The sequence below is a fragment of the Camelus ferus genome, chromosome 32, assembly GCF_009834535.1.
Source record: "Camelus ferus isolate YT-003-E chromosome 32, BCGSAC_Cfer_1.0, whole genome shotgun sequence".
Lineage (NCBI taxonomy): Eukaryota > Metazoa > Chordata > Mammalia > Artiodactyla > Camelidae > Camelus > Camelus ferus.
Window position 1 is genome coordinate 12,594,658 of NC_045727.1, and position 21,097 is coordinate 12,615,754.

Genomic DNA, 21,097 nt, shown 5'->3' on the forward strand with positions numbered 1-21,097 from the left:
CTGGACCGACTCCCTGGACGCCAAGACTGGCTGACAGGATGACCGACAGGATGACAGGCTGACTGGGTCACTGACTGACAGGTGGACTGACGGGACTGACTGACAGGCGAGCTGACGGGATTGGCAGGCTGACTGGGTGGCTGACTGACCGTACTGACTGGATGGCTGACTAGACTGCCTGGCAGGTTGGCCACTGCGGGTGTTGCCGTGGCCTCTCAGCCTCGGTCTCCGCCTCCCACTCCACACGAACCCACCCACCACCAGCAGGTTCTTGAACCAAAAGGCGCGGATTGGGCAGCGGCGGCTTCTTCCAGCTGCGGAGCTGCTGCCCTTGTGCGTCCCGCGGCGCCACCTGGTGGCCTCGCTCAGAACAGAGGGGCGGGGGCGGGGGCGGGGCCTGTGACTGAGTGGGCGGGACTGATGGCCGATGGGGGCGGGACCTGTGGTGTGGTGGGCGGGGTCTGTGGTGGGCGGGGCGAGAGGCGGGGCTGCGAGCGGAGAGTCAGGACCCGCCGCTCTCCTGGGTCCTGTTCGGACTTCGCCCCTCTTCCCGCCTCCTTTGCTCGTCCCCCGGGCCTCCTCCTCCCCAGGCGGAGTGGGCGGGTCCCCTTGGGAGCCTGAGCGGCACTGCAGACCTGTCAGGTGACCTAACGGGGGAGAGAAGTTCCCGGATTCCTTCACACCCTGGCAGCCTGGGCCTCCCGGCTGCGGCGGGAGACGACGGGACCTTTCGGGAGGCCAGGCTCAGCAGAAGTAGATATCTCAACACCCCCGGGGCCCCAGAAACCCTGGGAGACTCTGCAGGGACCTGGGCGACCTGAGCTAGCAGGTGGATCAAGAGCCTGCGGATTTTCATTGTTTCTGTTAGTGGGGCCAGAACCGCCCCTCACCGCCCTCCCCCCACCCCCCCGCCCTTGCTTGTCCCCCATCCCTCTGGACCTCAGCAGCTCACCTGCAAACTCACCTGCCTTCCGGAGGGCCTGTCTGGAGCGTGGTGAACATCGGCGCTCCCTCTAGGTGGCAGCAAAGGCCCGAGAAATTGGTTCCAGAACGGTCCCTCCCTTCCGTGGTAATCCCAGAAAGGCCGTAAAGGATGGAGCCACTTCACGGGAGAGAGATGAAGTCCAGAGCAGCAGGGAGAGCTCAGTGGTACAGCGCATGCTTAGCATGCACGAGGTCCTGTGTTCAATCCCTAGTACCTCCATTAAAAAAAAAAATGGGCTATGAGCGGCAGGATGGTTCTCATAACATACAGCAATTTGAACTTGATGAGACAGAGAGGACACGGAGGGGCCAGGGAAAGTGATGGCTCAGAGCTAAGGCGGGGCAGGGTTTCATCACCTCTCTAAGGCTCAGTTTCCTTATCTGTAGAATTAGGGGCAAGAAGGGCACCTGCTTCACAGGATGTTTTGAGGGTTAACTGATACACTGCAGGGAATGGCACAGTGCCAGAGACGTGATAAGTGCTGAGTAATAGTCACATTAATAAATGTACAGCAGCATCCCACAGGCCTCCAAGACCATGCCTAGCTGGGATCTGAGTGTGATGGTCTGTTGAGTGTGTCAATTTGGCTAGGTTAAAGTCCCCAGTTATGCAATCAAACACTAATCTAGATTTTGTGCTGAAGATATTTTGCACAGCAACTAAATCACACTTGTAGATGCAGTTAAGTCAACTGACTTTAAGGGAGATTATCCTAGATAATCTGGATAGGTCTGATTCAATCAGTTGAGAGGCCTTAAGATCAGAGCTGAGGCTTCCCTGAGGAAGAAGAAATTCTGCCTGTGGATGGCAATTTTCACCCTTGGCAAGAGTTCCAGCCTGCACCGTGTGATTTCAAACCTGCCTAGCCAGCCCTGCACTTGCATAAGTCAACTCTTTGCAATAAATCTCTTAATGTGCATCTCCTACTGGTACCATTTTCTGGCTGGACCCTGATTAATACGCAGAAGAAGAAAGTGTGTGTGTGCGTGTGTGTGTGTGTGTGTTGGGATCACAGGGCCAAATCTTCATGTTTATTCTATCCTTTTTAAGCTCAGGGTAGCCTGTGTCTTTCGGAGTCCTGTAGTTGGAGGCTAAAGCAAAACCGTGGCTGTTTAATAGCAGGGCTGGGGATCAAGTTGGGGGATGGATGGAGAGGAGAGCCCAAGTGCGGAGCAGGCCTCTCACTCCCTTCCACCACCCCCGCCCCCAGGCTTTGGCCTCTTGGATGCCACCTGCTTGTTTCCAGGCTATTTCTGGGATCCCCTTTTCCCAAAGGAGGCCAGCTTGTCCCCCTCCTGCGGCAGCGGGTGTAGGTTTGGGAGGGAGGATACAAACCATGCTGTCTCTCTGGGAGCCGGATGGTGAGGAGGAGGCTTCTCCCTCAGCCACGAGCTGGTCCTCAAGTCCCCACCCCTGCCTCCATCCACAGGCATTTGTCATGCACACACCACCCTCCTGCCCTCCTGCCCTCATCCCAACAGCCACTGAAACCCAGCAATCCAGTCTCTACTGGAGCCCCAAGACGAGCACTTTCCTCATTTAGCACAAACCAGTGGGGCAGGAATTCCTACCATCATTATCCCCATTTTCCAGAGAGGAAGGCATCCTTGACCTCCCATTCATTCCCCATCGTGGGGAGACCAGCCCCAGGCAGGACCCCAAAGGTCAGCTGAGAAGATGTGTGGTCGAGAGGGGGGCTCCAGGGGTGAAACTCTGTGGAGCTGGGGGTCTCATCCCTTCTCAGCCCCTCAGCGCAGATGGAGGTGGCAAAGATGAAGGTGGTGGCCAGCCTGAAGGTGCTTAGCTTCCCTTCCTTTCTTCCTTTCACCAGGAAACTGAGGAGTCAGTGAAACCTGGTCTGGGGGGAGGGGATGGGCTCCAAAGTCAACAGGTCTGAGTCCGAGGCCTGGTTCAGCCATCTGCAAACAGGGAGGCCCTCAGCAAGTTCTGGAACCTGCCTGAGCCTCGGTTTCCCCATCTGTGAGACGGGCCAGCGAGGAGCTCCTGCCCTGGGCTCCTGTGGGGACCATGAAGCAGCAGGCACGCGGTGGCACTCAGGCCTCAGGCCTGCAGCCTGTTCTTCCCATTTTTATTAGGGACTGGTAAAAGTGAAGACCTCATGTCATAAACTGAGAGACTGTCCTTATTACTGCTCAACAGACACGGCCTCCCACCCCCTAAGACAAAACAAAACCTGCTCCTCCCAGGACGCCTCATTAAGGAGGCTGTCCTCCTAAAAGCCAGCCCTGCCCCTGCCCTGTGAGCCTCCTTAAACATAGTACCCTGGACTCTTCTCCTGCCTGCCTTAATCCCGTCCCCCGCAGAGCAGGCACTCCCCACCCCAAGGCCCCTATGCCACCCAAATGTCACCCCTTCCTGACATTCACCCCATATCTAGCCCTTCAGCAAAGCCTCCCAGATATATCCACCTCAAACCTCCATCTCACTGTCACCACCCAGATCCCCACCCCTCAGTCTCCCTGCTGGGCAAAGCTCCCCCCTACCCTGCTCCCCACAACAGCCAGGTTGAGACTATTAAGATGCAAAGAGGACAGTGTCTCCGCTGTTCTCAACACCTCCATAGGGGCTGCCAGTGCTCTGGCCCCACAGGCCCTGTGAGGCCTGGTGCCTGCCACCACTCCACCCTCGTTTCCCACCCGGCTCCCTCCTTCTCTGCGGTCAGCGACCAGCCTCCTTTTGGTTCCTGGCACTCTGCACACTCCCTCTGCACATGATGTTCCCTCAGCCAAACCAGACTTCTCCCTCCTCCATCCGTCCCCCCTCCCCTGACTCCCCTCCTGCCCAGGCTGCTTCGAGGACTTTTGTTCAACACGCCCCTGGTGCTCCATGCCTTCTCTTCCTAGCACCTCACTCAGTCTGCACCACAGCATCAGGGGACTGCGTGGTCACCTCAGCCCCACCCACCCACCCACCCACACACACACACACACACACACACACACAGAGTCTGCTCCATTAGGCCAGAACCTGAGCTGGTTTTGCTCATTGTGGGATCCCCAGTGCCCAGACACGAAAGAGCTGAATCCATGCTTATTGGATGAGCCATAGGTGAGGGAGTGAGGCCAGGTACCTGCCTAAGGGCAGGGGTCACATGCCCTGGTTTGCTTGGAAGACCGTTTTCACCTGTTATCTGGTGTAATAATAATGGTGCCCTCATTCGCTCTCAAGTGTCCCAATTTGGTGACACATTAAATGGTCAGCCTAGTTATTGGAAAGAGGAAGGAGTTCACCCCAGAGCTTCGGCTTTCCCAGCCCTCACACTGGTTTACCACTTTTCCCCTACAAGCCCAAAGCTGTTTCGTCTTGCTCTAGAAATCTTTTTCTTCTTTTAATACTCACCCTACATTGCCCATCAGCTCCCAGAAATACGTAGGAATTCTATTTGCCCTTCTTACTGCAGAACTGTCCTCTCGGAGGGTTGCCACAGTGATTGAATGATGTCACTGCCCTGGAAACGGTTGCCTAGGAGATGAGTGATGTCACTTCCAGGAGATGATTGCCATGGTAACCCTCTTGGTGGAATTAGGGGGTGGCCAGGAAAGTGAAGGAGGGGTGGAGGGCGGATGCAGAAGGGACCACTGTGAACAGCGGAAGGAAAAGGGAGGGGGGGGGTCGAGCAGGAAAAAGGCCAGGAAGAGGATGAGGACCATCCCAGAGCAGTAGAAAATAACACAGAATCACAGAATCTCCCAAATGGAAAGGTGCCCAGAGACCGCCCCAAACATCTGCCTCATTTTTAGAGGCTGCTGAGAGGTCAGGACTTGCTCAAGGTCACATTGCCAGTTTATAGGTGATGTTGGAACCAAGCCCGAGGCCTCATGACCTCTGATTTCTCGTATGGCCCATTGGTGGATTTGGCTGTGGAAATGAAGAATTCCTTTTGGTCACTTCTTTTTTCAAAATTCTGACCTCACAGCAGTCATTTACTCATGAATTCAACTAATTCTTATTGTGAGCTGAGCCAGGCCCTGTGAAGAACCTGAGTGACACTTTCATAGTTACTGTATGATTTTATATTTTTACTGTATCCCCTTGAGTGTTAGCCCCACAAGACCAGGAAATTCACCAAGATGTCCGTCCCCACCCAGCACCCTGCCCGATACATACCACGTAGTAGGAGCTCAATGTGTTGGTTGACTGAAGACGGGTGATAAATGCCATCGTGTAGTGCAGACCCAGAGACCAGGGAGGGGCTCACCATAGCTGGCAAGGAGGTGGGGTTTCCTAGATAGGAGAGGATTTGAATAGACCCAGAGCAGAAAGCCATTCCAGAAGGGAGGGTGATGACTTGAGCCAGAGAGAGAGGCTGAATTGAGTTGGGTCCAGCTAGGGAGAGATTTCAACTGGCAATGCTTTGGTCCACCTCTTAAGTCATCCTGAAGCTGTCGTCCCTACAGATACCCCTCCTTCTGGTAGAAGGAGCTCCGAGGATTAGGAGGGAAAAGCATCGCGGTCCACATCGCTGGATGCACCTCAGGTTAGGGATGGGGCAAAATTTAAAAGGCTGATCCGGCTGAAGAGGCAGACGTCAAGGAGGAGATAACAGAGAAATGGGCTGGAGGAAAGGAAGAGATCCGTCCCACTAAGGGAGACCTGGATGGTCAGGCTTCCAAGCCGCCACCTGAAGGTGACACATTCACAACAAGGACAAGGACCGTGGAGCCCCACACAGAGGCTCTGCCACTTCCCAGCAGCATGACCACGTAAAAGTCACTTTTCCTCCTGGAGCCTTTGGTTGGAGCTACAACCTAGTTCACAAGAATGTTAGCTTCAAATTAAAATGGATGTAAAGTCCCCTTCACAGGTGACTGCTGAGTCACCCGCAGAAAGCCGTTGGCTAACATCATTTTCCCTCCCTTTCCTGGCACCCGAGGGCTGTACTTTGGGAAAATGAACTTGACAGTGGATTCCTTTGTCTTTAGTTCACCCAAACCTTTGGAGCCCTTGCTTTGCTTGGTGCCATGGGGGTCCACAGCGGTGGAGGAGACAGGTGCCCGGAAACTTGGAATAATCGTGTAAGGACAGACCCACAGCCACCAGGCAGGAGGCTTCAGCCAGATCAGAAATTTCTTAAGTGACACCACTCCACTAGACCCTGAGGGAAGGATTTGATTTGGGTAGGATGTCAGAGAGACTGGAGAAGAAAGGACAGAGACCAGAGAGGTGGAGGGACCAAAAGTTCTAAAACTTTTCTAGAACTCCTTTTCTCCAGGTGGGGATCGAAAAACCCACAGCATAGGCTTGCCCCGGGTTTTATCTCAGTGTTACCTCTTACTGGCTATGTATCTTCTTACCACCTGATACCTCGTTTCCTAGTCTGTTCAAAAGATCATTCCTACCTTCCCAGGGTCACTGTAAAGATTCAGAGGCCATGCGCTGAAAGTGCCCAGAACACAGAAAGTGTTTGAAATGGTCGTTCTCATCAGCCTCCTAACGGCTGGGTTTTGTAATGGAAGATGATCTGTGAAGTCCCACCCAGTTGTGAATCAGCGTTTGTGCCTGCCAAATAGTTGGAGGGTCTCCTGAGAACTGAGGATCCGCCTTGGCCCTTGAATGGCAGGCCTGACAGTAGAACACACCCTATTCTACAGAACCAAGAGGCACCCTGGGCTCTCCAATCCCAAGTGATTTAAGATGGCTGTATTTACCCAACAATAGCTCCATTATCAGGAATCCTCTTTCCTCCAGCTCAAACAAATGGACCTTTGAGCAGGGTTTGAGGAATTACTGAGAATCTGAGCAACAGCACCAATATACTGAAAAATCCCTTTCCAAGTGTAACTCTATGTTCAACTCTAAGTGAAAGCATTGAGACCATGGAAGTGTCCTCAGAACAGGTTGTGTCACATGTATATTTTTTGTCTCACCCCCAACACTGTGGCACAGTGAAAAGAACCAGGAACAAGGATTTAGGGGCTCTGAATTCTAGTCCAGGTTCCGACGCTAACTTTGCAGCCTGACTCTGGAAGAGCCGTTGCATTTCTCTGGTCTTGTTTCCCTTGCAGTAATACTGAAATGACCCCATCTCATCTCATAAATGTATCCTGACAAGCTTAAAAACATCACAGTTTGCAGAACTGGAGGGAAACCTTTGGGATCACACAGCAGAGACTTCTAGCTTCATGCCACGTGTAATTTGTCACTCCTGGGGCTAACTGGGATTGTGTGTCCATACTTTCCCCGACCTGTTCCCAGCCCCAAGAGGATGCCTTACACACAGTACTTTGAGTTGAATAAGAGCTTATATTCCATATCCTATTCTTAAAAAACGAGGGACCTGAGTCTCAAAGGCTGTCAGCTGCCTGGAGCCCAGCTGAGCGCAGTCAGGATTCTGAATGAGATGTCCTGGGCAGAGGCTGTCCTCTGTGGCACCAGCTGATTCCAGAGGCCCACCACCTCAGCTTCCTCATCTGTGAGGTGGGGACAAAACCTTTCACCAGACAGCTGTGAAATGAAAATGTGAGCACTTTTCCTAAATATAAGGTTTAACAGCTACATATGTTTCTCAAAGCCAAGCATCTTAGCCATATGAAGCTGTAGCTTTAAAATACCTGACCTACTAATTGAAGCAAACTCCATAACCATTTTTGCTAGCAATTAGGGCAACTTCAAACAGGCTTCCTGAGGACTATTTATTAGCATGTGGGTCATACCTCTACATCGGGATGCGAAAATAGGTGTAACGTCTGTGCTTACAGGTTCTGAGCTCCAGCACAATGTAGGTTCAAGGACAGACGGGTCGTGGCCATTCCCACCAGTCTAGTGTCACACTTCAGTCAAGAATAAGGTGTTTAGGACTTTTGTGTAACTGAGTCAATCCCCTCAACAAGCACACTGGGTCCCAGACACCACATCGGAGGTGACGGAAATGATGAGGGGCTGGAGCCCACATCCCCCAGGGGAGGAAGGATTCAGTTGGCAATGCTGGGCCTCACGAGCAGCCTGGGGTGCAGGCAGACGGGAAGGGTACACAAGGGGTCAGGTCTTTCTTAAATTCAGAGGGAGGTCTGCTGTCCTATTTGCAAGAATACACAAAGCTTTCTTAATAATGATCACTGAAGATTATTTCAGGGATCCAAGTCGCTCCCCCTACTAAACACTATCCCATCTAATGCAGAAAGAGTATTAAGAAAATCTGAGGACTTGCACCTACTTTGAGTGTTAAACAGCAACCAACGTCCCAGTAGGGTGGGTGGAGCAACACCTCCCCAAGTCAGGCACAGACCCACCTTCCAGAGAGGAGGGGCTGCACGCAGAACACAGCACTTGGGTCTGCTCGGCTCCCGTACAAGCACCAGCACCAGTGAGAGGGGACCAGAGGCTATGTTGGCTGGGTTCACAGGAAACTACTGAAAATTTGTGAGTCTTACGTGTATCTTGCAAAACGTGTGACGGAATTAGGGCATGAACATTCACTATTCTAGGAACGGTTCAGGGTCTGAGAGATCAAACCAGGGTTCAACATGGTGAGCGGTGACATCGCTCCTTGAGAGAAGGGAAATGAAGACCATACACATGGAAATAATATCCCCAAAGCAGCATTTATTTACCCACTGAATTCCAAAACATTTAATTTAGAAGTCTGGCATTTCATAATCACCCATCTTGATTGACATGGGCTAACGCACGTGGCGCTGTCAGGATACACAAGGACAACAGCCAAAGAGTTACAAAAAATAAATCCATGATTCTTAAACAATAGCAACCAAAACAAAAAAAAGTTACAGGTATCAAAACTTTAGATGCATTGCATTGAAAAGAAGGTTTGTGCACATCATAATTTAAAGAGGCAAAACAAGGCGCTACCGAAACCTCACGTTAAACAGTTTATTATTAAGCCAATGGACAGGAGCAAGTGGTCTCTTTGTCTCAGCTTCCCTTGCTTTCCATGAGCTGAGGGAAGAGGTGGGAAGGGTGGATTCATTTTCGCATGCACAAGATGAACTGCTTAACAAAACACTATCAGCTTGTTTAAATGGACCTTTTAAATACCGACTGTAGCCTGTGTTGGCTAATTCTCCTTTTTAACTTCCCCACTGCTTTCGCCTGCATTTCACCTAGACCAGCAGGCAGAGTAGAATGCCTCCTTCAGAATGCACCTGTCTGCACAATTCAAAAAGGGATGGTGGGGAGGAGGGGGGGTGTTGGGTTCAAAGCAACCGTCAGTCCAGCAATGCCCATGAGTTGATCTGGAACTGCTTCCGGGGGCGGAGAGCAGATCTGAGTAGCTGTGCTGCCGCACGGGTGGGTTTAGCACTAGGTATCTGGTGACTGTGGCGCGGAGGGGCCGGTGTGACAGGGTGGGGGCGGGGCTGGCCGAGGCTGCTCAGTTGCCTTCTCCGGCCTCCTCGTCCTGCTGGTCGCTGGTCCAGAGGGTGAGGTTGTCTCGCAGCAGCTGCATGATGAGCGTGGAGTCCTTATAGGAATCCTCGTTTAGTGTGTCCAGCTCGGCTATGGCGTCGTCGAAGGCTTGTTTGGCCAAGAGGCAGGCCTGCTCAGGCGCATTCTGGATCTCGTAGTAGAACACGGAGAAGTTGAGGGCCAGGCCCAGCCGGATGGGGTGCGTCGGCTGCATGTGCTCTTTGCTGATCTCGAAGGCTTCCTTGTAGGCAGCCTCCGAAGCTTCCACCACACTGTTCTTCTTCTCGCCGGAAGCCACCTCAGCCAGGTAGCGGTAGTAGTCACCCTTTCATCTTCAGGTAGAAGACCTTGCTCTCGTACTGGAAGTCGTTGCAGTTCTTGATGAGGAACTTGTCCAGCAGTGCCAGCACGTCGTTGCACACCGACTCCAGCTCCTTCTCGATCTTCTCTCGGTAAGCCTTAACCTTCTCCAGCTTCTTCTCGTTTCCATCGGCCATGGTCTTCTGCTCGATGCTGCTGATGACCCGCCAGGATGACCGCCGGGCCCCGACCACGTTCTTGTAGGCCACAGACAGGAGGTTGCGGTCTTCGTTGGAGAGAGGCTCGTTGAGCTCGGTCACCTGCAACATCCCCAAAAGATGGACACTGAGACCTGAGTCTGGAGACCTTGGAGAGAAATCTTCCCTTCAACCCAGTCAATCACCCTCTTCACAAACAAGATGATGGACAAGTCACTTGAGAAAAACCAGTCTGACATGGACCCTATCTGAAGGGAGACGGCAGTCTAACAGAAGAGAGAAATAATCGAAACAAACTATTAAGTGATGAGGACTCTGAGAAATCCTTAATTCAGGCTTTCTAAGATGTGAGGTGGTGGAGCACAATGGCAGGGGAAAAGCCCTGAGGTTCGGCTATTCTGCATGAGATACTCTCACAGTAAAATCCTACAATTCCTTTGCCAAATGCTCAAAGATAATTACAGACTGGGAGGTCTGTTCCAGATTCTACTTTTAGCTTTTACATTAGAAAGGATCAATCACACCTCCCTGAAATACTTATTAACGGGTAAAGAGCTTACCCAGGTGAGATCAAGGCCCACACAGCTCCAGGGGCCAGGTTCTGCCCTGTCTGGTTATACATGGAACACCACTGGGACACCTAGCCCTCCCCCAACTCAAAACGGATGCGTCAGTGGCAGTAAAGTGTCTCCAGCCTCTGCTGAAAGGAAGCACAGCTACTCAGCAGCAAGCTTTACTCTGACCTACCTAACAGGAAACCCTGACTGACCTTCAAGGATGAAGTACCAATTACTTTAAGTGGAAATGTTAAATCTCACAAGTTGTAACTTCCTTTAGTTAGTTCTCCATGGTGCCAACTCCGAGTGAGTGAGCTATGTAGTCAGAAGGAATACTGGACTTTGCTGTGTTGAATGTGCCCCCCAGTTATGTTGAAGTCCTAACCCCTGGTGCCTGTGAATGTGACCTTATTTGGAAATAGGGTGTTTGCAGATGTGATGAAGTCACACTGCATTAGGGCGGATCCTAAATTCAATGACTGGTGTCCTTATAAGGAAAGGGAGATTTGGAGATGAAGGTCATGGTCACGTGATGATGCAGAGACTGAAGTTGTATGTCTACAAAAGCCAAGGAACTCCAAGAGTTACCAGGAGCCACCGATGCTAGAAAAGGCAAGGAAGGATTTTTTCCCCAGAGCCTTCAGAAGAAGTACAGCCCTACTGACACCTTAATCTCAAACTCTGGCCTTCCAAACTGCAATAAAATACATTTCTCTTGTTCTAAGCCATCCAGTTTGTGGTGGCTTTGATTGGCAGCCCCTAGGACACTAATGCAGGCTTAGAACCAGAAAACTTTGGTCTGGGCCCCAGCAAAGCCACTAACTTGTTAAACTGGCCTGTATCTTCTGTAAAGTAGGGTAAGTCTTTAACTATATGACCTACAGGGAAAGGTTTTAATTTTTAAAAAAAAGAAAAAGAAGAAAACTTAGGAAACCATAAAACTCAACAAAGAAGTATTATTTATATCAAATTATAAGGACAGAACCTACTCCAATGGAAGGGAAAAGCCAGGTTTGATAGATAAACTTATAAACAATATATTAAAATAGACATGCATACCATGGATTAAGATGAATGAGCAGTGGAGAATCAAGAGATTTTAATCAAATGTAATCATTATTATGCATAAAACTAGAAAACCTGTGCTAAGTTCTTAAAAAGTGAAACAAGCAATTGTCTACCACCTCTCCCCTCCTCCACAAACCCCAGACAAAATAAAAACACCAGCTCTCTCTTCTGATGTCCCCATTTCCCTGTCCCCAGGACCCCATTCTTCTGCTGCAAATCCTTAGCCCGGGATGGTCTCTCCCCGTCTGCCTGGTCAATCAGCCCAAGCCCACCGCTTCTTCAGTGCGTCTTCAGCTCCAACCCGCCCCTGACCACCCGCTGCAAGGGCTGCCTGCAGGCCGGGTTCCTCACTCCTCCCCACACAGACAGGAGTGGTTTCCATATAACTCCCTGTGATCCACCCAAGTCCGGGCAATCTCTCCTCTCTCCTTATCCCCAATCCACGCTCCCTTTGAGACCTGTAACCCCACTAATTTTCTCCTCCAGTGAGTGCCTTTAACACTCACACATACATTAGTTTACCTAGAAATTATAAAAAGACACTGTAGCTATTTTTCTGATAATTTGGCTTTTAAGGAAGCAACTCTTATAAAATCAAAATTCCATCTCAAATATTATGACAGATCTCAGAATGCCAGAATACTGTAGAATGACACTTTACTAAGGCAATATTCCATAAAACAAAACATGAGGTAAGAAAAGGATCTGGAAAGCTCCTCAGATCTCCAAGTAAGTAAATCCAACCAAGGCCACTTGGTACTAAAATGCAATGATATCCATAAGGAGCCACTATACACTTCATCCCGCAGCTAATAAAGCTGCCTTTGTTGGACCACAGCAACGATACATCAGGGAATGTCCCCAGAGTACATCACTAAAACTAAGCACATGCCTGAAACATTTATGTATCACACACAGTGTCTGTACAAGGGACAGTATCATCACTGGAAAAACTCCTAAGACATCTGGAGTTTAGCCCAAGCTAGCCATGTGACCTTGAAGATAGTAACTTTTCTGGGCATCAAAAATAAAATAAGGGGGACCAACCCAAACAATCTCCAAGCACTTCCTCAGCACTAAAATTCTAGGATTCCATTTTTCCTGAGCAACAACAAAAGGTGTGGGAAGGCATGAGGTCAATACCAATGCCATGGATGAAATGTGGGTGTATCCGCGGGTTTCAGGGATTCATGCATCCCTTCTCCATCAGGAATAAACTGCCCAAAAAGGCTACCGGGCGATACTTAAAATGACATCTTCACAAGAAAAATCGTTTACGAGGAGTATTAGTGTTTACGTAACAACCCTCTGGCTGCCTGCCAGTCTGAATGAATCACGGCCAGCATCAGCTGAGTGTGACTAACCACTAAGCAAGCACTGTTGTCAGAACCCCAGCCAGGGCCTAACTAGGAAATAACTAGATACGTTTAAATATAGTATTTTTTTAATACTCCTGGGTTACAACTCGGTTAACAAAGGGAAACCTATGGGAGGAAGATAGTTTTATTACTTGATCAGATAACTAAAGAAAACCAGGAGTTTTTCCCAATTGGAAAATTAGAGACTGAAGTGAAATCAGACGGCCTATTAAAACAAACAAGATTTACAGCCAGTCTTGACTGGTGATACTTCTGGCAAATAACCTGCATTAATGTTAGCTGGCACGAGTTCCCAACGCTTCAAGCTCCAAAATACCGGAGCCAGGAGATCTAAAGAAAAGTCTGGTCACCCACAAAGAGAAGCAGATGGGGAGGCAGCGCAGTGTAACAGGAAGGAAAGCAGGAACCACAGTCCCAGTCACCCCAACGCTGCCCTGGCGGGGCCATCACCTGCGGATTCAACAGAGATGACTTACTGCACCTCTACAATCACAAGTTCCAAATGGTTTCTAATTAGGCACATAAAGACCAGACACAGAATTTTCAAGACAGAGGAGACTGAGGCCGAGGTTCTCAGCCTTCCTTCTACTACAGCGCCGGTTTTCACGTTCTTAGTTCTGCCACACACCAACTCCAGACGCTAAGTCTCCGCGTGGCTACACCAGCTCCAAGGGACCCCCACCTCTGCTCGCAACCTCTGCCCTCCTGCCCACCTCCTGGCCCACATCATCCTACCACACTCCCCCTGACACCCCACCCTGAGGGACTGGCACCATCTACAGGTTCGTCTCCATCCCCTCTGGGGACTGTGCTCCCCACCGTCTTCCCCATGCGGCCCTCCCCGTGCGGCCCAGGGCTGCACCAGCTCCCTTCCCCATTTACTCTGCTCCGGACTACAAAGCATATCTGGAAGTCACCAACAAACTGGTCAGCAGCTAACTCATCTGTCTTCCTATGACACCATTCGCTTACTCAAAAATCCCTAAGGGCCTCCTCCCACTAACTCACAAGGCAATAAACTATGTGTTTGTGAGTAAAAATAGATCTGCTGCCAAAAATAGCACAGAGACTATTTGGGAAAACTTAAAAGTTCTCAATCCGGGATGCATCCAACTTCAAAAAGTAATACTGAGCAAACACAAAACCACCACCCCTGAGCAGCCAGGCCACACCCCAAAGTCAGGGTTGAGGTGACCCGTGAACAGGGCTCCCACCCTGCACAGCCACACGCACACAGCCCCCACCCCACCTTTTACAGTTGCCCACACACTACCAACACGTTTACTTTTGATGTAAGAACTTATAACAGAAAACCACCCTCACGAACGATCAGGTAAATATACCACATCATAAAATCTTTACGCTTCTTTGGCAGAAACTATATATTTTTTTAAAGTGAACTAGAGGGATGAGAGCTTTTTTGGCTCTCTTTCCCAAGCTGATGACCTGAAAGTGAGGATTCTGCCTGGTCCCAAGCGAGCAAAGCATCCACCAGCAGTCACCACTTGCCCAGGCCTGGAAAGACCCCTCTGCCCTCACCACTGGCAAGGCTGCAGTTCTGTAAGGTGAGGGGCTCAGCTTCAAGCTCAGGGCAGGTGAGTTCAGGTAATTAATATCCACTCTAAGCTTAACATTAGTCAAAACAGCTACCCTTGTATTGTTGAGAGACTGCCTTTGTCTCGCTTTTGACATGACTGAACAGTTTCAGAGACACTGGCAGGGATTAAACACAATCCCATGTGAACGGCACTGCTGAATGCTACTGTCCCTGCAGGCACCAAGACTGAAGGCTTCAGAAGCTCCAATCACAGGGAACCTGTGCCAACACCCACCACCAAAGAGGGAATGCAACTGCGGGGAAGGAGCGGCAGGAGGGGCAGAAGACAGGTGGCCTCCACCCGGACGCCAGGGGAAGTCTTACCAACCACCCAGACACTGAAATTTGGGGGCCTCTAGGCTTACAAAATATACTAAAGGCAATATGGAAAAACAATGCCTTAAAATACCACAAGTATAATTTAAGAGTCCTGTACTTCTTAATTTATAGTGGGAACTCAAATTCAATTAATACTTTTGCTTCTTAAGCTAAAAAACACTGCTGGCCTTCAGGAAAACAAGCACAATCCAGATGTTTGAGTCTGCCTTTTATGCTCCCCTGCTGTCACTAACACCCATAAGTGGTAGATTGTGTTTTTAATCAAACTTGGTAAAAATGACTTACATCTAATAGAGGGAATTATTTGTTCAGTAAGACTACTTATGTTAATGGCTTGGAACTTAGACATCAATGATGACAATGGCTGATCAACCAGAATGTATACTAGAAACAGCCCCATGGTACATTATCGTAGTGGTTAAAGTGAGAGCTCTAAATTCAAGAGTTCAAATCTTCACCTTACAACCTGACCCCGAGAAAATTAATCTCTTCAAAACTCATTTGGAAAAATGGAGTTAGTAAGAGGATCCACCCAGAGTTGTTCTCAGGATTCAATGAGAAATGTACACATGGAATAAAAGCTACTATTTACTGAATGCCTAACAGATAAACTGTTAAATTCCATAAACTTGATGAATTGTAACATGGAAAACACATTTGGGCTATCCCCTCCCAAACTGTATTCTGGAAAAGTGTAACACTGCAGTCTACCACTAATATAAAATTCCAGACAAAGGTGAGAAAATACATTTTGGGCTTCTTTAAGGGAGTAGTGGGGGTCCTTGACTGTGGGAGCTCTTCTGGGGATAATTCAGGAACCCCAAATCCAGATGGCGACAACTCCCACTTTGGTGCAGCAGCGCCATGTGAACTGCTCACCAATTCAAATGCCTTTTAATACTGCAATAAAGCAGGGCCTTCTTCCCGCCTCAGCCAACCCATGACAAAGCAATACTTACATGTGAAACAGGGCTTACTAGTTTACATAAATTCAAACGGTAGTACCAATGTGGCTGTAAGCTGCCACACTAACCACAATTCTGGTACACCTCAAAATCACCCCTAGTTTCAGTACCTGCCACATGGGTTCGGTCTCCCCCTGGGCCACTCTGCTGCACTTTTACAGACCATGCTTCCTGTAACCTGACAGCTTTTGGAATAACAGCCTTTTGCCACTGGTTGGGCCAAGTGCCTCTTCCTCTCCGACCCTTTTCCTTAAGCCGCAGCCTTCTTTCCTGCACTTAAGATTTCTATCGATATTCTCCAAGTCCTTCACACATGTTCCTCCCTGTCCCTTGTTAGCTCTGTAATTGACCATGTGTCAATGTTAAAACACACCATGACATCCCAAATAACTTCTACATTTTAGACCTTCACAATTACCATCTATGTTTTGAAATTGTAATTTAAAATAAAAGATGACTCAAGGCAATAAGTGACATAACTGAATTATAAATCTATCTGGTTATTTACTCTCCTTCCTTAAATTACTAGTCTTATGCCCTAAGATTTTTATCCCATGTTATAGGTTTGTTTTATAGTTCTCATAAGATAGTACTACACCCATTTTACAGAAGTTATGAATTGTGTAAGGTCATCCCAAGCCTGGCCTAGAAAGGACTTGGGTTCTAGAATCTTTCACATTTCTTTCCACTGTTCCACTCTATGTAAGCTGCTAGGTATGAGACAAGATTGAAGACACACTTTTACATCATCTCAGAAAATTTCTTGCCTCTTCAAATTCTGGGGTGAGGCAGGGGACTGCAGTTCTCAGCTTATGTGAGGCAACGTTTCCAACATGCATGATTTTTTTAAAGCTTACCGACACCATCCTCCAGGTGACGCTGGTACCACAAGGAACATCAACCACTACAGGCAGGCAATATTATTAGGTACCATTTCAATTATAAAGGAAACAGAAAACAAGTTAGAAGAATGAAGGCTGAAAACCCACTTGACAGTAACACCAACATTACTAGTTTTACGCGTGAGAGGACCAGAAGACAAGGGATGAGTTTCAGGGTCACGGGGTGGTGGCATCAGACCATCCCCTCACTCAGGTGCAGCAGAGCAGTCTACTTACCTGCCCTGAAGAAAGCCCACATAAACCCAAAGGGTTACCAGAATTCCACCTCTTTACAAAAGTTATAGTTTAGGCCTACAATATTAATGAAATGGGTAACTGAGTCTTCTCAAGAACATTAAGAACTGGGGGAAAAAATAGAATGTACAAACATCAACTTAACAGATAAAACATAAGAAACTATTTTCCACTGACCCCTGCCAAGTCCTTTCTAATAAATATACTGCATTAATTTAGATGACAAGAAAATTTCTTTAATAGAAGAAACAGACATATTGACCAAAAAAGTTCTAAATTTTTAATAGGAGTTACCTTGAGGGAAGGGTTTATCACAATTCTGAGATGACATAATTAGAGCTTGGATTGAATTTTCAGTGGTGGATGGCTTATCCAACCCATTAATCACTTCAGATACAGATATTACAGATTCCCAATACATGAAAAGGTCCATCAATTTGCAAAATACTACCTTAATGCTTCAGAGAAAGTCTGTGGATGCAGGCCGCTGCAGGAAGGCATTTTTCTTCAGGACTGCTTATGGAAACCAGGAAGCCTACTTTCTTCTCTCCACAAACTACATCTCATTCTGGTTACATCTCTGCATTCTTTCCTCACTTCCCATTTCAGGTTGCCTCAGGTTTCCTTCAGCTCCAGAACTACCTTCTAGCCATTCTCCCTTAACCTCAATTCACTTCACTTCAAGCCCCATCCCTTCTTCATTTCCCAAAATTTTATTCCCCTTTATTCCCCTAACACTTCAAGTCCCACTCGAAAGGGAACTGAGGGCCTCCTTAAAATGTTCAGAGAGTGGCCTCAGCCTGCATAATCCCAGTGCCACTCAGTTACTGTGGAGAAGAAGCACACTTAAGAGTGACTTGCTGTGTGGACAGAAGTGGCTTTATCCCAAAGATTAAGCTCAGGACCCCTTCCTAGGGGATGCACTTACAGTCACTCCTGTTTCTGTAAAATTCGCTAAATTAATATATCTTAAATTTGTTTTTCTTGTAGAGCCCCCAGAATTACATAGAGTTCAGGTCCCAAACCTAAATCATCCCTGGTTTGGACGAAAATCTCCTACTTGGCTCACGACGCCATGCCAGGGCTCAAACTGGGATCACCAATGAATCAACAAATGGGCGTTGGTGAACAAACACCAGGTTCAATGTGTGACAAGGACGACACGGAAAAGATAACTCTTTAAGAATTTTTCTTCCCTGGATAATCCTAAATACTGTCTTCAACAACATATTTCATATATTAATATCAGAAGCCTTAAAAGGGGCTTTTCACGTGACTCTGAAATTTTAGGGAGCCCCTGTATTTGCAGCTTTTTTCTCTAAGAAATCCCTTCAAAGGCCCGCAAAAGGGCAACTGAGCTCTACAATCCAGGGTAGTAATTCTCAAATTTAAACCCACTAACACTTGCCATGAGAGCTGGTTCAAGTGCAGATGTGCGTCCCACCCCCAGAGTTTCTAAGTCTTTAGGTATAGGGTGAGGCCCCGGCCGACCCTCCCAGGTCTCAGGAGTCTGTACACTGGGTGAGCACGGTAGGTTGGTGGCAGCAGCTGTGGCTCTACCCCTGTGACCTTGACGCAGAGAGAAGTAATGTTCATTTAGAGAAACCGTGAAATCATATGAGGAGACTGGGACAGCGAGCGGTATCACCGGAACCCAGCCTCAGACACGCAGGTGGTGCCTACCCCCGCGGCATTGCCAGGGTGTGGCCGGCCGCGGCTCCGTCCCGGAACCCGAGCCGCACGGGGGTCTCCGAAGGTCTCGGGAAGGCAGGGCCCACGCGCTCGGCTCGCCCACAAGGCACGCTCCGGGCAGATGGGCGCAGCCTCCAGCCTGGGAGGGGGCCCCACGCCCGACCGCAGGGTGGAGGTCTCCGCACACAAAGCCAGACCCCCGGGCGTGGGAAGATGGAGCCATAACGATTCGGGCGAGCCGAGCAAAAACGGGTCGGAACCACACCGACTTCAGGTCGTGGCAGCGGAAACCAGGAGAGACGGGGCGCCACTCACTAGATGATTCTTTATTACAAGTTGGGGTGTGGAGGGAGGTGAGGGGGTGACCCAGCCCGGCAGAACGGTCTAGAAGGGGGGATGCGGCTCCCTCACGTCCCCTCGGGCTTCTCCCCGACCCGGGGCTCCGAGTTGGGATGCGGCGACCCTCGCCCGCCTGCTGGTCCCCGTCGCGCCCCCTCCCCGGAGACCCCACCCGGCCCGGCCGCAGGAAATGGCGGGGCGCGCGGCGGGCGCGGGAAGCGCGGGCTGCGGGAGGACGGCCGCGCCCAGCGAGGCGGCGGGGTCTCCCTGGGCCCGGAGGGGGCCGCCGCTCGGCCGCCCACCCCTCCCGTGCGCCGGGCCCCCCGGCCAGCCGCCCGGGCTCCCGGCGCGCTCACCGCCTTCATGGCGGAGGCCATGTCGTCGTAGCGCTCCGCCTGCTCGGCCAGCCGCGCCCGCTGCAGCAGCTGCTCGCGGTCCCCCATGTCGCTGTGGCCCGGCCTCGCCTAGCGCCCCGCTCGCTCGCTCGTCCGCCCGTCCGCTCTGGGTCGCCGCGGAGGCCGCAGCCGCGCACGCGCACTGGCTCGCCGGCCGGCCGAGGCTGCAGGCTGCAGGCAGCAGGCAGCGCCGCTCGCCCTCTCGCTGGCTCGCCCCGCGCGCAGTGGCTCGCGCCGCGGACGCCGCCGAGGGAGGACAGGCGGCCGCGCGGGGGGATGGGAGGACGAGAGGACGCCTGCGCAGTGGGAGCGGCCGAGCCGGGCGGCGCGGAGCTGCGCGAGTGGGAGGGGGGAAGGGCGGGCCGGCCCTAACGGTCTATTTCAAGGTGACGTCACCTACTATAAATAGCTGCGGCCGCCGCCCCGCCCCAGAACCGCGCAGGCGCTCTGCGAGTGCTGCATTTTACCGCCGCAGAAGTGGAGGTGGGAGAGGGGATAGCTGGGGTTGGGACTGCAGAGCCCGGGGAGGGGGCGCGGTGAGGGCGGTCGCGCAGGCATCGCGCTGTCACGGCCCCACCTGAGAAGGCGCCTCTGAGTCCAGGTTAGAGGTCTAGCTTGAGAAGGGCCCCAAAAGCAAATAAGCCTAGTGCTTGGAGAAGCCAGGAGGCCGCGTGCCCGAGTGGTGGACCCGGCCCGCCCCCGCCCATCCTGGCCCATGGGCTCCGCGGGGCCACACCTGCTTCTGGGTCTGCACTGGCCGGGCGGGGTCGGGTCCTGCCTTTGCGGACAGCCCCACACGCACATTGACTCACTGTGCTCCCACCCTCGGAAGTGGCGTTATGCAGACTGTGCTTTCCGCGGGGGGAGGGACTGGGTGGCCAGGCTGGGCCCGGTAACCTTCATGCCACACCTGCTAGGAGCCGGCCCAGTACTAGGCCTTTAGAGGCGTAATCCTGTTCAGTGGCCACAACCCATACTCCCGATGGGCAGAGCTGGCCTCCCCATTTTCCAAAGCTGGAGTAGTGACTTAATGTTACACAGCCTGTACGTGGTGGCAGACTAACTCCTGTGGCCGACAGGAGAGTGGACCAGCTGTCACTAAGCCCAGTCGTGGCTTTTCATGCTAAGGGCCCCTGGCGCTTGGCCCTACGCTGGGCCCCAGATAAGGGATTCCCAGTGACTAAAGCATGGCCGGACTTAAGTACAACATGCCGAGGGCAGCACAGGAGCCGGGGTCTTAGGCTCGCTGAGAATTTTATTGAGCAGCTACTGCATGCTCAGCACTAGTGGGAAAGAGTAGCTACAGATAAGTACAATACGGCCCTGGACTCTAAGGTATAGTTTACCAAAGACCTTAAGCTAGACCTTAAAGGAGGTGAACTCAGGATAGAGGTATTAGGGAGTGGGATCCAGCAAGGACAAAGACTTGGCAGTTAGGACAAAAACAAAATGGTGAGGAGAGAGGCCTGGCAGTTGGACATGAGGTTGGGTAGAACAAGATCATAGACTGTTTTCAATGCCTAGTTGAAGATTTGAAACTTACCCTTAAGTAATTGGGAACCAGCGGATGCATGAAAGCCATGTTTAAGGCCAGGAATCTTACTCTGGAAGGTCAAATGCATTAGAAGGGAGAGGGAGGGACTGGAGAGTGGTGGGCCTTTTCTGGACTTCAGTTTTTTACCATATGGAAAATTGGACTTGACGGACTGTTAAAAGCACTGGAGAATAGAAGAAATCCTGGAATG

The 21,097-nt window shown here is 50.6% G+C and overlaps 1 protein-coding gene across 1 annotated transcript; it reads right to left on the reverse strand.

The window, feature by feature from the left end:
• Positions 1–8,528: 8,528 nt before the first annotated feature.
• YWHAH (tyrosine 3-monooxygenase/tryptophan 5-monooxygenase activation protein eta) lies at positions 8,529–19,628 on the reverse strand. Its single transcript, XM_032471703.1, is given in 3 exon segments — positions 8,529–9,695; positions 9,697–9,987; positions 19,314–19,628. Coding segments are annotated over 3 exon segments (741 nt in total). The 5' UTR covers positions 19,401–19,628; the 3' UTR covers positions 8,529–9,332.
• Between the last annotated feature and the right edge of the window lie 1,469 nt (positions 19,629–21,097).